At 36.7% G+C, this 18,732-nt stretch overlaps 1 protein-coding gene across 1 annotated transcript in view; it reads left to right on the top strand.

Annotated features, from left to right (window-relative positions):
* The window catches only part of LOC121328630 (receptor-type tyrosine-protein phosphatase gamma-like), a 168,046-nt gene that overhangs the window by 21,528 nt on the left and 127,786 nt on the right, over window positions 1-18,732 (top strand). The window contains exon 2 of the mRNA XM_041273489.1: window positions 11,261-11,368. Within this exon, the coding sequence (XP_041129423.1) occupies window positions 11,261-11,368 (108 nt within the window). The remainder of the gene's footprint in view (window positions 1-11,260; window positions 11,369-18,732) is intronic.

The following is an 18,732-nucleotide window of genomic DNA, read 5'->3' as shown; positions in this document are numbered from 1 at the left end:
AATTGTTTATTTCGCTTGTCTAATGCTGTCAAAGCACTGTTGAGTGAAATGATTTCTAACTATTGATATAACCCAGACCTTGGCAGCACTCCAGTCTTTCCCCAGTCCCTGAATTCGACTGGAGTCTCTTGCTCTGTAAACAGTCTTGTGTGCATGTCACCTTAGGTAAAGAATATGTTTAAGCGCTGAATTCAGAAAGAGGTTATGAATGTCTGTACTGTAGGGCATGCAAGATGCATATTTTCTTTGCAGGCATAAAACATATGGCTCACTTATTCCCAAAGATTATGAAAAAGTGATGCTTTCTTTGCATTGCTAATGTTGGATTACCATATACAATGCTAGCTGTAGACCTGTAATGTATTTCTGTAAAGCCTTGTTGTATTGGACGAAAATCTGTGTTCTGTCTTGAAATTTGTTGCTATAGGGTGGAAAAACAACTAGGTCTAAATACTAAATGCTTATTGAGTGCTAGGCAATGTTTGTGTGCACAGTAATGACTTAATTTATGTATTTCAGTCATTTTCTCTACAAAAGTATATTCACCTAGGTTATGGTTTATAATATATTTTTAAATATTAAAGTTTATTTTGTAAACAGGGTGAAGGAGAGTTTATAGTAAGCATTCCTGGCTCTGGGGGAAGCCATGTTTGTTTACAGCTTTAGGGCTAGACTAGAGAGAGAGAGAGAGAGAGAGACCAGGTTGTTGGGTATTGTTTCAGTTTTAAGTCTGCATTGTTTTACTGTGCACTGCACATATAAGGCACCACACTCAGGAGGGTCATTATTTGCATTATCTAAGTCATCTTTTACTGTACGCCTAAACCTCCATTTACCGGTGTTGCTTTGCTGACAGACGCCACCTTTCTGCTAGGTCATTGCAAACCCTGGGGAAGGTACAGCCTGAACCACAACTTCTTGAATTTCATCATAGATTATTGTAAGCAAAATCAAAGCGTTGCTGACATTCCCTTAATACCGTGCAGATGAGGTTTTGATAATTATTTGAGACAGACTTCAGAGAGTAGGAAGCAGACTGATGAATACTGCAAGATTAATTCAGAAAGCCCTTTAGAGTTTTAGAAGACAGGAAGTGCTTGGACCTTTTTAAAGGTTATATGAAAGTCTATCGGTTTCTTTTTGCATACTACAAGGTAAATCCAATTTTTGTTGTTTTGAAATGACCTTGAAAGTATATTCCAATTTGGGAGATGATAAAAAGTGCAGTGGTTAGCTGTCCTTCAAGGCCAAGTATTTTAATTTTTTTTACAGGCCATGCAATCCTGAACCTAATCTTTTAGTTTGGTCTACATCTAAAGTAAAGAACACATTTATGTAAGTTTAGTTATTTCAGGCCCTCACCAAGTTGATCTTTAGGTCTAATTGTCAATCAATATATACAAACTAACAATAGTAAATAAATTCAGGGCAGTTGTCATGTTCATCGTATGGAATGTGACAGACAGACATAAGGATTCACATTTTGAATTGAGATCCCAGCTAAATAACATTTTATCCCCAGTTCACTCTGTTGTATTGTATGAGAGTGTTCTTGTGAGCAGTGCTTTCATTGCAATGTACTCCTAAATTGAATTGAGATATCTTGAAATTTGGGTTAATTTGAGATATCTCAAATTGAATTTGAGATATCTCGAATTGACTTCCTGTCTAGTTTTGAGATGTCTTGAAATTCTGTCTTCAAATAATTGACTTGCATAACTCGTATTCCTGGATGAAAGTCTTACAAGCACTCGACTCAATGGAAAGTGTATAATTTTTTCATAAATGTGAATTGGTTCCAGCTCTGGAGGCTTTCTGTAGAAGTTACAGTACAAGCGCTTCCTTTGGTTTATTTCTCTGGTGCTTTTGAACTATTGGGACGCTTTGCTTACAAGATACAGAAAAAATGAAACACATTTAACATTCAGCATCTGTTCAGGAATTCGGTTTCAATTCGTTGTCAAAACTATATCAGATGTAGGCCTGCAATTTAATCATAAGAATTGTTCTTGCTCTTAAAATGAATAATGGCTCAATATTTTATGGTTTGTGTATTTTCCTTATGTATTTATTAATGTCTGAAAAGCATTATAACAGATGAAGGAAGGGAAAAACAGAGAATCGAATCAAATAAAGTGAATTGTGCTGACTGTAATTTAATTTTCTTCGACCGTACCAGAATGTAGTTTTTGATGAATGGGGAATGCTGCTCTGGTGGTGATAATGGCTGAGAGGGGAGCACACACATCCCTGTACAAGAAGTACAGTACATTCCGCATTTATTTTTCTTCTCCAATGGCTTCTTCAAGGATGATTAGTACAGTATAGTGAGCCATACATTCCTATATAGTTTTAATGCTTTCATACAATGCGAATGGGTGCTGGGGAGGTCAGTCTTGTTTTAGTTTTTTAGTTTTCCTCAAATGTTAATCTAAGATCTGTCGGCATACAGACATAACCCCTACATTTCTGGTGATTGATCATTTTGCATTCACTACTGTGATTTTAAAGTTGTAAAAGCAAGCCAAGGTTCATCTGCTTCCATAATGGGAAAGCACAATTGCATTTCTTCTGGAGTATTAAAAACTAATGATAACTGTACTGGCGTGTTCATTATAGCCAGCTATTGAAGAAAGAAGAGGCTATTTTATGGTTCCATAAAGATGTACACAAAATGTAGTTCAATTATTTTAATGAATTAGTCATAAGGAATATGCGTCTTCCAAATAGAAACTTAACTCCAGTTTCCTTTATGGAAATATGGATAGGTACATCCTTGTTTTATGAGCTGACTTTTTTTTTTTTTTAATAGAATTTTGTTAAAGAATAATTAGATTTGGGTGTCTCTAGAGAAATATTTCCAAGGTGTGTTTTATCTTGTGCTAAAAATATTTTGCACTGGCTATAGTCATTTATTAGATGGATTCACTTCACCAGACAGCTGCTTTATCGGAAACTGCTGTGAGCCATTAGTGCAAAGCCTTTTTCTCACAAATGTATAATTTTGAGGAAATATATATTTTTGACACATTTAAATTAAAACATCTCTGCTTTCTTTCTCAGACATATTTATTGCTCAAGGTTTTAGTTTCAGAAGAATGACTTTCTTTCAATCTGCAGTTGCCAATAGGAAAAAAAAAAAAAAAAAACATTTGTTAATAAAAATCCTCCTACCTTTAACCTTGTCTAATACGGCTTTAGGCAGATTGGTAATTGTTGTCAAATTGATGATGGATGGATAAGCACAGCAAAATGTGATGAACTTCCAGTTTTTGATAGCTATATATAAATCAGATTTCATCATTTAATAAAGGTAGGCCAAGGTCTTCTATTATAGGTCAAGGTTTTCTCTGAATCAGTCTGACTCTCCAATTGTTTTTCAGTTGGAATCAGATTTGTTTTTCTTTGCTGCTCTGCTGTGTTGCAGTAGAACTACAACAATATTTTTTAGACTTTCTTTTTTTTAGACTAAAAGGCATGTTGAGATTTCATTCTAACTGGGCAGAGGAGGTAAAGATGGATAGTAATCAGGCCAACCTGCAGGCGCAATATATTTTTTTCACTCAGTCAGACATTAAAGACTGAAGTTATGCTTCCCTGTTCACTTCTGTTTATTTAAAAAAAGGTACATATCATCACTTGTAGCCCTCAAGCTCATTCATTTTTGGTAATACTGCCAGAGCTTGTGCCAAGAAAAAAAAAAGAAAGGAAGAACTACTGCCTGTTCTCAATTTCTATCCAGCGTTGATGATGTGGCAGTTTTTGTTAAACCCTCTAAGGTTCAGGCCAATTAATTAGAACCAACTAATGTTTGGAGAGCTAATTTAAAGGTAGACACACAAGCAGTAATAATGGTGAATATCCCATGACATTGTGTTCCATACCTTAAGATCTAAAAATTATAGAAAGAACATTTATGTGGAAATACACTTGAAGCTTGTATTTCTTTTATAGTAAAGGTGACTTTGTTGGCAAAAGTTTACTTTATCAAAACGTTTTACAAAAAATGAAAATAAAAATGTCAAGGAAAGAAGTTACTTACTTTTAACAAGGAGTACTTGGTTCAATGTTCATAAACTGGAATAAACAGGTACACGGATAGCAGGCTTAATTGTTGTAAGGAAATAAATAAGCTTTTAATTAATTCCCTGTGTAGTGATGCAACCATTGGTAATACCTTGCAGAGTGTGACACAGATGTGCTGTGTTGTTTCTTTACCAGGCTATTTTATTACATTTTTAAATGTGTATTTAATGATACTGGTAAACAAAAAAACTGTTCTTTTGCAAAATACGTTTTTTTAAACATAGTAGGATAATTATCTTAATACTATGCATCAACTCTATTCTCTCTTAATCATGTTTAACTTGCAAGTGAGAAGTAGAACATGAAGGCAGGCAATACAAGGTGGAACTGGAATTGAAATGGCAGTACATACAGAGATTACTCCACTTCAGAGATTTAAAAAGGTAGTGCATTTGATCTCATTGCTCTGGCATGCTGTTTCATACTAGGAATGCTCAGATGGGTAGCTAAAGGTGTTTAATAATACAGCGATCCTATACCAAACCACTGCAGAGTGGCCTCGATATGCAGCTTGCCTTTTAAAACACTGCTGTATGCAGGCTTGTGTCTGCTTCTTGCAGGTTTGCTCTCTGTTCTGTTTAAGTCCCGATGTGTCCTGCTGTGCACACTCCAGAGCAGTGCTGTCGCCAAGCCTTTCGAAGTTCCTTCTCTGGTGGTTAATCAGATTGCATGCTGAGCCTTATGGCTCTAAAGGGACAGAACGTGCTTGTGGTCCTGTCTATGAAATGCAAGGAATCCCAGCGTAACACTTCTCAAAAACAAACCTTTTGGTAATGATGAGATGCTAGAGCGACTGTATAATGAAGGGATAAGTCTACTGCCAGGAGTTCTGTGATGACAAACATCTGCATCGTTCCCTCTGCTGTACAAGCCTTCAGCCTCAGGTTAACGACTCCGGATTTGTTAACTACCGTGGCCTGATGCCTAGCATTTGTATGTAAATCATGAAGTTAGGAAGTGTGCTATTTTGGGCTTTGTCTCCCCTCCCTTCCCTGGTGGTATTACTGTCTGTGTGGGCTGTACTGACTGCAAAGCAATGAATGAATGATCTGCATTGTTGTCGTTGTTAATATTTGCAGCGTTTATACAGGAAGTTGCACCCGCTTTTCATGGATGCGAAATAGGTCCTAATACAAGGCATGACCATGCTGACCGTACAGTGACCCTTAACATCCTGCAGGGGGAGGTGGGTGTGAGGGGTATCTAATGCCTCTTTAAACAGTACTGGTACCTCAAATTCATTGGCACTTACCAGTCACTAACTGCTGACTCCTCCAATCTAAGCTGGTATTGGCTAATAGATGAATACTTTTAAGAGAGACCTGCAGGTGTCTTCTTGTTCAACAGCATTTAAAATCTAGATTCCATCCAACAAGATGGCCTAGAATACATGAAGTGACTTGCCAACAAATGTCTGCCATGGCTCTTTAGTTACTTTTAGCTGCTTAATCTCTAGTTATTACAATTCTTGTTAAACATTTTAACTATCCTTGGAGGAGTGTAATTGCATTATAATGCCCTATTGCTTTGGAGAAAGCCAAATGGTCCCTAGGTTTTGAATTTTAACAAAAACTGTGTAATGTAAAAATGGGATAATAGTTTTTAGGTTCCCCCTAAAGAACTGTGATCATTACCTCCATTTATGTTATTACAAATTGATGCCTGTCACCAGGAAAAATCATCACGTGGAGCATCATAAGCTTCTGGAGGAATATTAGCAGGCTACTTGATTTCACCAGACTTGATGCATTGGATTTTTTTAAATGTGATTTTATTTTCAAATATTTACTTTGTACCTCCCGGGAAGATAAATATTTCAGGTTTTTGCCAAGGTTCTAGTCCTCGCAGGATGTTTTTTTGGCTGACTTGGCCTCCAGCTGTGGTTAATTTTATATTGACCTGGGAATTTGTATTTAAGGGAATAATGTTCAATTCATGAATTCAGTTGTATGTTAAAAACTAAAATATTTGTCTGCTATGTTTTTTTCAAACTTTCAGGCACAGTACTTTAAGAATAAATACAATAACCCTATATTGAACAATCATGGTTGGTACTGGTAAAGTGTGTGTGTGTGTGTGTGTGTGTGTGTATGTATGTATGTATATATATATATATATATATATTTTACATTGCACATGAGGTTTCTATGCTCAGCAGTGCATCACAACCAGCTGATTTTTCTTTTCTGCTTTATTTATCTTAGATGTACAGTATAAATGTATCCCAAGAGTCAGTACATTTAAATCAAATACTCTCCATTGCTCATCATACACTTTATTTCCTTCTGGTTTTAATATGCCTGTTGGATTTTGTAGTATTATGATATACACTGTGGGGGCTGAATCCCTTGTAATAATATAGCATCTTTACCTGCAAGTCTAAATGGCTGTTTTTAATACAATAATTTAAAGTGCATTTTTCCTGCTGTGGAAAAACTTGCCATGGTAGGTAAACTGTATGTTAATGACAGCTGTTCCTGATAGTAATGCTACTCTGTCAAGTAGCTGATAACCATCGTGTTCCCTTTAGTTCTTTCAAAACCACATCTGCTATAGATTCATTGACCTTCGAGATCCTCTGATATAGCTCTGCATTCATTTCATTTCTCTTGGCTTGTGCACACTTTACGGGGCGACTTCTACAAATCGTCTTATTTCTGTCCCTTGAAAGTTTGGTTTTAATTCCTCATTTAGGTTGTTTCTATATGAGATTTTCCTCAGTCCCTTCTTTAATTTGTATATGCTATGTTACTTTCATCGAATCTAGTTGGCTATCCTTGACAACATCTGCCAGTTCCTTTGCTAACACAGAGGAGTAAGAAATGCATTCCCCAGAGAACTGAAGCAGTACTATTATTAAAAGTGCAATTGCACTGAAAGAATACGTTTCACAGTGCATTAATGCATTTCAGAATGCTTCAGATTTTTTGACATATTTCAAGGGCGCACATTACTACTTTGCTGTATATTTTTTTAAAATATTTTTATTCTTGTGTTTCTGTATTGATTTTACAAGTCAAGTAGTATAAAGTTTTTTTTTTTTTTTAATAGACTAGTTTCCTACTGAAGATAACTGACGCATTGATGCATCTGAAGGGGGGCTTATCATGAATTCCTCAAGGTAGTAGCCAATAACAGGTTTCTTTTAGTTTCATGTTTTTGGAAAATCAGCTTCGACATTTACGTTAATGTTTTGGGGGGGGGGGGGGGGGGGGGGATTGAAACGTGTTTTGACAAATGCAGGGAGATATCTGTGAAATATATTCTTGACTTTGATGTTTAACATTGGTGTTGAATATCAGATAGCAGTGGCTAACTCTGTGGCTGTTTTGCTTCGGTTCTACGCCCAATATGAACTATTTAAAGACGATAACTGGAGACATCTTGCACTGCCTGTTATTACTTAACTTGATTCATTTTGTACAGAACAGTATCGTAATTTTCATATGCTGTTGTTAAACAGTTAGACGTGGAGTCAAAATATGAACTAGAAATAAATATGAAAGCTTTCAAACCACAGTTTTATTGATATAGCACATACTATCATGATAAGAGAGGCAGCACTCTGTCATACAATGCACTGCTGCTACACAGTAGGGTTCAGATCTTGGCAGAGCCTGTCATTTATTTCTATGTTTAGTATTTCCAACATTAGTCTGTCAGAAAGGGGACACTGTCACTTTAACATCATCCGTGAACATTTGATGCTGACAGATGTTACCTCGACTATTTTGCAGGAATGTAAAGCAGACTGCGTTGCTATGTCAGAACGTGTATGTCCTTCAGCTGAAGGTATTGGAGTGAGATCTAAAGAATGCTAATGAGAATTGATATGTCACTCAAGTGATGTTTGCCCTGGATCGCTTTCAGTCATTACTCTGTAGGTGTGAATGTCCTTCCTGCAACAAAATAAAAGAAGAAAACAAATGAAGGTTAAGTGTATGTAAAATGGATTCTCTGTTGTAATCCTTACTTAAGATGAAGGATTCAATAGTTTCTTGACTTGGCATCGAGAGAGGTAGACCTATTGATTTGGAAGGGCAGAATCCTGTGTGAAGGACTTGGCTGTTGCAGTGCTTTATCTGGGACACAGTTGTTTGTTACCAAATTGGGCTTCACTTTTGAAGGTTTAAGAATGTATGGCAAATAAAAAAAAAAAAAAAATTATATGTACAAAATAACTGTGTTCCAAATGTTTTCTTTTTGTGTACTGTGTCTCAATTCAGAGGATATCTAATCAAGGCTTAAAATCAATGTTATTACTAGCTACATGATTATTGACTCCCAACGGAAATAAATAATACCTAATTTTTGCATTGTGCAGGTGTAAAGGTGGTGCAGTGCTCAAGACAATGACAAACAACAAAGTATTGGTGAGATGGTAGTTTATTTATAATCAAGTCTGATGACAACAGTAAAGAAATGGAGGGCTGTCAATACACAATGATGTACACAGTGGTGAAATGTTGTCCGGTTTTGTGCTGGCCTGTAGCTACAGCTCCAGATTGTGTTAGTCGTCTAATGAATAACGAACAGTACAATTTAGACGATACAAACAAACCAAATACTCACCTGACCACGTCCCCTTTTGTACCGTTAGTCACGCCCCATTGGTTAGCGAATTCAACTGTTTCTCCGCCAATCTGCGGTTGCCACATCACTTTACTTCTGGAGCGACGACTTGGTGTACTATAGCTCCGCCCCCTTTCTAGATGGCAGACTTCCACCTAACCATTGGAATGAGTTATCTGAGCATCCAGTCCGGAGCACTCTGTTCCCTTTGTGCAGCAACACACCCTATTGGTCTTGCTGCAAAGCGACCATACCATCTACAACGCAGGGGCCAGGATATTAATTTATTTATGATGTTGTGTGACAGAACCCTGGATAGCTCAAACACCCATACCTTTAAACACCCAATCGTCCTAAAAAAAAAGTTTAAAGTTTTGAGAAACCTTTTGACAAGTACTGAAATGCTCAGCATTAAGACTTTAATAAACTTACTGTTAAAGCTAGTACCATTTGTATTACGTTTCTTTTGTAGTACTTCTGAAGACATTGTAATTTCCTGCATTTCATTTTCTTCTCTGATTTTGTAAGTGTTTATAAATGCATTCAATAATAAACTGGCTACAGCACTGCAAAAAGGTGACAGCACTTTTTTGTATTGGCTAACTTTGGGGCTGAAGGAGATCTAGCTGGTCGCAGTCCAGCCTGTTGTGCATAAGTGCACTTCTGGCCTCCACTGATGCTGAATCAACACAACAGGCAGTTTTCAATTAGAGAGGCCTGGATTACATTCCCCTTCATCCTCCTTGAGCTTGGTGCCTTAACACGGGAGCAGAGGGAAGCAGTCTTTTAGCTTGCCCGTGATTTACCTGGCCAGCTAATGGAGGCTCATTCTGTGTCCAACTCATTTTGTTTAGTTTTTTTTAACCCACACAGGTTTGTCACTATCTGACTAAACATTTCCAACCCACGTTATAATTTTGCGATCTATATTGGGAAAACATTTATGCTAAACAGTAGCTTGCGGACTTTTTAAAGCATTATGATGCTGTCCCAATTACAGGTCTCAGCATTATTGCCATGCTGTTCTAAGCATGTTAATGTTATTATTGAAATGCAAATATAAAGCCTCAATACATTTATCCTTACAAGACTACAAACTATAGCTTGGTGTCTTCTAAAAGCTTCAGTACGTTTGTTTTAAAAATCAAAGATGTACAGTGCTGAGTTATAAAGGAATGAATATTCAAACACCGTCTGAAGTAGCCTTGTTTTCTTGAAGCGCCCTATCCCCCTGTTACATTAGCTTCAGATTGAAAACCTATTTATTTCTCGTAAGGAATTGTTGCCTAGAAGTGGTCGATTGTAGTTTGAATGCCAGCAGAGCCACATCACTGAACAATCCTGGCCGACTGATTTCACCATGGTGTGCATTGGTAACACCCAGCTATAAAACTGGGTGTAGACAGGATCCTGTATTAGAAGAGTTAGCATGGCCACTGTTAACTGTTTAACGAATATAATATTAATCATTTCTTCTAGTAGACTGTGTAATGGCTTGGATGACCTTATTTTTAGAGTGCAAAACAATGCTGTAGACATGTTTTATTATTATTCTTTAAGGGATAGTAGGGGTTTGGTGGCTCAGACAGATTTAATAAAAATGAACAACAAGGCTGGGACAAACCAGATGTATTGCAGTAGGGCAGGAGCTTTAAAACCAGTAGGAATGGCATATTTACATATTTAAGAACATTGGCAATGAATAATGTAATTCTTGAAAAGCCATAGAATGCGCCTTCGTTGGCATGCAGGGGTACTTTTGAGCTTACATCCCCAAAAAATTAGCGGAGGGAAACAAAAGCCAAAAGATGGGGTGGTGTCATTATAAGAAAACATGGTTAGAACTGCTGACGCTAAAAAGAAACCCTGCCCTTCTATAAAATTGATATCATATGCAATGAATTGTGCCGTTGAAAGTGTTTTGTTTCTGTAGAAGTGGTCCAGTATTTTATACAAAAAAATATGTTGCACTATAGATTTTATGCTATTTGTTTTGCATTTCATCTCCTAGTAACCTAGGGTTACTGGCAGTAACCCTAGGTACTGTCACACTGCATTGATTTTAGAGTGAACTGAAGTCTACTCAAGTGATTCCAGCCTAATACTTTCAATCCTCTTCACATCAGAGTATCCCAAAGTAAACTGGGCTGGTTATCGGAACTGACAAATGGAATTATGTATAGTCATGAACATAAGAGATTCATAAGTGTTTAAAATAAATAAGTAACTAAAAAAACAATAAAGCAAATGAACTGGCACTGAATAAACGGTCATCCCACTCAGTGTTTTAATACAGTTTAAAAATAAATACATTGTCATGAGTGAAGATAGATTACTTGGCCTACACTGTATGTTGCAAGCACTGGTGGTTTTCCGTGCACTGAATAAATTTAAGTTCCAATGAAAAGCTTTTAGGGCGTTTTTGCATGTCAATGTCTTAAGAGAATTAAGTGACAAATATACAGGTTTATTGACTGGATTGCTACATTTAAAGTAGTTCTTCACATGTGTTTTTAAATGCGGCAGTTGGTTTTCATTAAAAAAAAATATATATATATCAAATCTATATAATGTTTGTCTAACATTGTTTTGTTTTTATTAGCTTTGACAGGAGGTCAGCCTGGATCTTTACAAGGAAAGCAGCCTGGAAGAGCTGCTCTGCTAGGGAGGAGGAGAAGGGCATCTGGAGATCCCTACTGGGCCTATTCAGGTGAGAGCGACTGTCAGCCTGACAAGTAAAAGACTCCTCTGGTGATAGGGATTATTAACAGCCCTCCCCCACATAGGGTTGTTTACGTTGTCTTGGCTTTAGAGACTCGTTTTGGATTTTATATGAATGTTTCTTTGATGGGAAATAAAAAAAAAAAAAAAAAAAACAAGGCTTTTGTTATTCCGCAGAGATAAATATGGCAAATAGGGTAATACATATTTTACAGTATTTTGTGGCAGACGTTTTCAGCCCCTTCTTTGGGCCTGAATGTTTGTTTTTTCTTTACATTATCTGTTTGTTTAGTTTATTCATTAAATTAATTAGTCTGTTTGTTGTAAGTCTTTTATCCTGTCCATACTGTTCATTGTATGTGCCTCTGATTTAACATGTAGAAAGTATGATGTGAAGAATGTATACTGAACTATTTATTGCCTGAATCTGAATTTCAGAAAGTGATGGCATTTTTTGATGTAATTTTTGATGTTTTTTTGTTGGAAAAAATTCTGTTCTCTCTTGACTTTTATACAATTTTGTACCAAAAGGACAAAACATATTGGGGCTGATTTTCAATGCTTTTTACTCCACAGTGTAACGTACAAGAGTAATTTTCACCCATTTGAAATTAATTGGTATGTTACACAATAAGAAATTAACTACCTGACTTATTTTAACTGCCTTAAAATTCTTGTTGCAGAAATTATCATCTTTTGAAAAAAAAAAAAAAAAATAGTAATTTTAGTCTTTGGAGTAAAAGGTTTCGAAAATCAGCCGTTTTATTTTTAAAGCAGTACATTTATCAGTACTCCTTGCAACTGTGATGGTCCCTATTAATTAACTTAGCAGTGATTATCTAACTATTCTGATCTAACAAATGTATTCAATATCTAATGTTGTTATGCCTGAGGACAACAGTAATAAGCAGTGTGCAAACCAAACCATAATCATTTTAGTACAGTGTTTAAGAACGGCCATATAAGGTGGTTATCACATCAGCAGAATTAGCCTGTCTCAATCCATTACTGCAACCCCTTTCAGCTGAAGCAGCTGCAGAGGACTCGTTACTTAATTACAATTCCTGCAGTTCATAAAAATACACCGTGTGGCAAATGGGTGCTCTAGAGCCTACATTCTCTACCCTCATAAAGCCAGCATATAGTCTTTGTTTCCCAATGAATAATATTGAGGCATTTTGGAACAGAATTATGTACTACTTTATCCTTTCAAATTTTCAATAGAGCAAAATATATACACTTGATCTGTAATTACACCTCATCAATTTGCTTTTTGCATCCTTTTGTTTGTTGATAAATCTCCTGCCCCAAAAAGGAAATGGTCAATCTGTTTTGTTACGTGTAGAGAAGATAGCGACTCCATAGTTGTCAATTGACCACAGTTCTTCCTGATTTAGTGCTGACTTAGTAGAGTGTTTCCCTGATACTTTGGCTGCTAATGAAGTGAGTGTAACGAGGAAGGAAGAACAATGATTTACCAGCAACTCCTAAATGACTACAGAGGCTTATCCTGAAGATTATTGCAATGGTCACGTGGAAACCAAGGCCTTGTTGTGTTAGCCTTTTGTTTGTATGCCTGCTTCAAGTAAAACCAGGTCACACATAGAGCTTCCCACTGCATGTTCCACCTGCTTCTGCAGTTCAGTATCTGGTACCAAGTTGAAAAGTTAGTAAAATTTCTATGGAATCAGGTAACACAGGCAACTGTCCAAACAACAATGCCTTCTCCAAGAATAAATATCTTAATATTGGAGCAAACTGAACCGTTTGGAATGAGTTCAGACATCATACATACAATTTGCAGTTTGTGGTCAGTTGAGACAGGAAAGTGTTAAGGTATAAAATAGTACTTGTTGTATACTGTTAATATTTGACTAATATCATACCCAAGATCTTTGTGTTGTTTAGTCTTATCCTAATACATTGAAGTCAGATCAACCTAAAGTGTTTTTGCTTCCTCTGTTTAAACTGTAAAATACGCCTGACACTATCACACGTTCTCAAATTAATCTCAGATGGCTGAAAGTGACAGTTGAGATGGTCCCTTCAGTGTTGTACTGGATTGCTGTGAGCAAACACACAATGTTTTTGTTTGAACAATTTCTGTTTTTGTTTGAACAATCCCACGGGCGAATGCCTGAGGAAAGACAAAACTACTTTTTTTGATTCGCTGAATGACACTTCCTTGATCCATTTAAATAAATTTAAAAGGGTCACGTGCAAAATGTGATTACATTGCCAGCTATCCTTTTGGGTGTTTTTTTTTTCTCATTATTCACCACTGCAGCCTTTTTTAATTCAAAAAAATTGCTTTAGGGACCCATCCCCTCTCATCAATGGTAGAAATCTATATAACATGTAGAAGTAGTCAGCTTCTGTAGTCCTTGAAGCTATACTAATTATAATTGCAGATTAACACCCACTATCGTTTAACACATATTGTACACAATGAATCACATTTTAGGAATTATCCTGTTATATTGTGCTTGAACAGTATTTAGGCAGTGTCAACAAGATTCCTTTTAAGCCGTGCTTGGAGCAATACAGTTGATATTTGTGACCTAAAATATTTGATTCAGTCTACCTTAATCTAGTTTGTGCAATAATTGTGTTTTGAAGTTTGCAGAGCTCGAAGCCTTTTCCTCTTTCTAACTGGGCACATTACTGTGTGTATTGAGATGTCTTTCCCAAACCGTGAATTGAAGTGGTTCTTTAGTTTTAGTTTACGATCCTAATTTCTCAGATTTCTAAACCTGCAGGTCTGATTTGATCAAAAATCCATAGGGAGCCCATTTTGGGCCAATTAAGTCCGAGAAATGACATCCTGTGGTCCAGTAATTAAATGCATTCCCTGCTTAGCAAATTAACTTATAGATTATAGTTAGAATTAAAGTGATTATTCTAAGAGATGGCAGTGTTAATAACTGCATTACAAAACACCGTGCTACAGTACTACTATAATAATAATAATAATGCTTATGTAACCAAGTACATTTTAAGTGTACTAATAATTCATAGTATGAAAAAGCTGATAGTAATTTTAACTTGGCACTCATCCCCCAGTCTATACTACACTAAAACCCTTACTGATTGTGTGTGTGTCTAATACACACACACACAAACATATTAGTCAGTACATTTAAATCAAATACTCCCCATTGTACATCATACAATTTATTTCCTTCTGGTTTTAATGTGCCTGTTGGATTTTGTAGTATTATGATATACATTGTGGGGGCTGAATCCCTTGTAATAATATAGCATCTTTACATGCACATCTAAATGGCTATTTTAATAGAATAAAGTGCATTTCTCCTGCTATGGTAAACTTGCCTTGGTAGATAAACTGTATGTTAACGACAGCTGTTCCTGACAGTAATGCTACTCTGTAAAGTAGTTGATACCAGTCGTGTTCCCTTTAGTTCTTTCAAATCCACATCTGCTATAGATTCATTGACCATATATATGACTGACAGTAAAAGAAACCCAGACACATTAACTGCAGTTTTGCATACTTATTATTTACAAATTAAATCAAAACACACAGGAACAAAATAACAGTTTGAATAGAAACACGACACACAACTCTTCAAATCAACAAAACAGCTATCGCGGTACCTTTCTCACTCTCTTCACTGTTACAGTCCTTCTGCGCTCCTCACTCTCCTACACAACCCACTCCAAACCATTCATTCCTTTGCCCTTTTTTATAGGATGTGATCAGGGGTAATTGACGATCGCAATCATTCAGTTACCACCTGGCCACATTCCACACTTTTCAGTCACACAATCACATAATTCAACACCCCCAAAACCAATTATTACTTGACACATAACACACACTTCTCAGTGTGTAGGGACTCATCAAAATTTCTAAGTGGGGGGGGGGGGGATGACATTTTAACCAGATTCAGCATTCCTGTATTAACAGCAGTACTGGCCCCTCAGAGGATCTAAGCATCTGATTATAAACTCTCTATAACCACCAGTGACGTAGTCTGAGCCCTGGTCAATTGAAGGAGCAACTCATACTGCCCCGCCCCATGCTTGAAGCACTGCTACTCTGTGCTCGGTTGTGAGTGATGTGTTTAGTAATGGAAGTTGCTTAATTTGGTTTCGTATTACATTTTCTATAGGAGATTTAAAAAAAAAAAAAAAATAATAATAATAATAATAATAATAATAAATAATAATAATAATAATAATAGAAATCCATCTTAATGGCAGGAAAAAAAAAAAAAAAAAAAAACTTGACAGAAAGTTAAATACAAAGTCAGCATGTTGTTGGCATGTACTGATGGCGGGATTTGTAGTTTTCATTCCCGTTTCTGCTGACTGGAACCACCTTTTAGCGTGTACCAGATAAACTACTATTCCCAGAAGACACTGCGCACCCGTACGCATCTTGCATTGTTACACCGAGAGCTTACTTTTCAGGGAACAAATCTTTTCCCCTGTACGGTATATAATTATTTTGTTGGTTATTTATTTAATTTTAGTAAATTGTAGTCTGTGTAGGATGTTCTTGATATGTGCCTGCTTTTCTCCTTCCATAACAACTTTGTTTAGAAAATATTTAATGCAAAGTATGTTTGTGATGTGGTCTTGAAATCAAAATGCTGTATCAATGTTCTGTACAGTGCATTTTTAAACATACGCTGGCAGAGTGTAACAGTTAAGTGTATTAGAATAAACTATGATTGAGTACTGTTTTTGTTTATCTGTTAGCTAGTGTAGAAAATGTGTTTAACCGCCAAACTAGGGTAAGCCTGTTTAGAGTGCACTTTTATGTAATGAAGTGTTAGAGTCAACTTGATTCAGCTAGAGTCAACTAAAGGTGATTGTGATATTGGCGGTTGTGCTCTATTAGTTTGGCAACTGATCGCAAACTACATTTGAAAGAGAATGCTTTGAAGAGCTGCTGTCTTTGCCTTTTAAAGTAATTTTTGCTTAGCATACAGAATGAAGAAGAGCAACCATGCCTAAGCATATACATGTTTATTAATAAACGAAACGAAAACAAAGTGTATTGTTGGACTAACCCAGCATATCCATGAAGCGTGTCGGTACACTTATTGTATATAAAAGCCACATACACGGACAGCGTTGGAAATGGAGGCCTGTAAGACAATCTACGGACACATTTGCTTTCTTGAGAAGTACATTCTATTCTTTCACTGCTCAGCTGGTTGTTCAAGTGTGTAAGACCTGTATTTTGATGACAGGCTTTGTAGATACAATGTCTAGGTCTATAGCATAGAGACATTTCATTGTGACCTCTTGCCTGTCTTATGAAGGTTAAACATAAATCACATTGACTGAGAAATTGCTAAGAACAGTGTCAGTTTACATCAGTGTAAATTACAATAGGGCTTTGTGACAAAGTGGTTAATAGTGTGCAGGTGATCAAAGAACACAGACATTTGTAATCCTGTTGAAAAAGGTTTGTTTATTATTATTCCTTAAATACAGTGCATGACTGCGAAACAAACAATAAATAATAATGCTGGTAAGTAAAACAGCAGCGTGTATTACTTACATTTGTAATCCTCTGGCTGGTCCCGAAATAACAGTCCCGTTATTGTATCCCCACATTAAACACATACACAAGTCAGTTTAGTACGTGTATTCGTGATTGTGGTGCAATACCGTTTACAGTGGTACAATTGAAGTGCTGTCCCTTCTTTGTGCTGGCCTCTGGCGACAGCTCTGGAACATGTTAGCCGCCTAGTGATTAAAAACAACAATAGATAGAACAAAACAAACACGATTATTCACCAGACAAATACAGGTGCTTCCAGGTCACTTATTAATAACCAAAAACGAAGGAACGGGCACATTGCTTCGCCCCCTTTTTATACCATCACCTATCACTTGGTAAACAATTGCAGCTGTTTTTTACGATCTGGAGCTGCCACATTTGCCCTCCTGGTCAATGAGTTAGTGTACCGAAGCTCTGTCTCTTTCCTTCATGACAACTTCCTTTTTACCCTCGGAACGAAGTGTCAGATTCACGTAGTCCAGAGTATTCAGTTCCCCTTACTTAGCACCCTCGTAGTTCGAGAGGGAGATTTACCACCAATAATCATTGTCTTTCTGTCACAGGCTTGTGTATGTTTTCAGACACAGAGAGCATTCTTTTACTTTTTACTTTGGAAACGTTTGAAACTAAGAGCAGTAATTTGTATTGATGCCCCTCTGGGGTGCTAATCACTTTGCCCTTGCTGCTTGTGTATTGTTCTTGTGAGTTCCTGCTTTTCTGCAGGTTTTCTTTGAGTGTTTAACTTCTGTGCGCCTTAACTGCATGTGAATGCCAGCCAACTTCAAAGGTTCAACCAGCCCCAGCTCGCTGGGGAAATCCTCAATTACCAGGAGACCTCTGTGAGATCTCCACAGTTTCTTGAGGTTTTATTTTCACCCATTTTTTAATGATTTCCTGCCGTATGTGAAACTGAGAAAATGTAGAATTCCACGAAAGAAATGGTGTTCATTGCCCTGGTTTAAATGCAGTAGCTTAAGCTGATGAAAATTGCACAAGTCAACATATGTGCTTTAACTCGAGCAGTAAGGTGTTTTTGGAATTCTTTTTTTTTTTTTTTTCTTAGATATGTTTAAAAATTATTGCAACAGAGACCTGGTATAATTTGCAATATGTGTGGGATTATGTCAAGTCTTCAGATTTTTCCAGTGTGGTTGTGTGTTTACATAACAGCACATTCTACAGAATGTTCTTAAAGTAAATGGGAGAATATCCAGAGCAATTTGCCATTTGCTGTCCGTTTACCTACAAGAGCACAATATTTGATATGAATGTGTAGTTTTGTGGGACAGTATTTTGATCTTATGGTGTGGGTGTTTCATACTTAGTGTACATTACACATGTATGTTACATGCAGTGGATGCCAGTTGTGGTGCTGATGGCACAGTGTTTGCTATATATTTGAGTACTGTATGTTATTACATTGTTGCTATTGTGACAATATGGTGGCAGCTCATTTAATGTTCTTAAGTGAGATTAGCCTGTGCTGGGTACGTCAAAGGTTTAAACGTACGTTTTGGATTATGAGTGGCTCAGTCCTTAATTTAATTTTAGGATTAACAATTCAAGCATAGAGATTAAATATGCAGTGTTTGGCAAGCATTCAGGTAGTAACCAGTGTAGGTCAGGTAAGGTTTAGTAAGCAGACTGATGATGACAGAAGTCTAATGAATGGAAACATTGAAGAGGTGTAAATAACCACTAACAATCACTTTATATCAGACAAGCCCATAATAAAACATAATGTACTTTGGCCCATGGCCTTGTCCATTGGAGCCTGTGGCAGTGAGGGCTGTAGTGGTGACGCTAGACCA

This window comes from Polyodon spathula, chromosome 16, assembly GCF_017654505.1.
Source record: "Polyodon spathula isolate WHYD16114869_AA chromosome 16, ASM1765450v1, whole genome shotgun sequence".
NCBI lineage: Eukaryota > Metazoa > Chordata > Actinopteri > Acipenseriformes > Polyodontidae > Polyodon > Polyodon spathula.
This window is presented reverse-complemented; position numbering and strand designations above follow the sequence as displayed.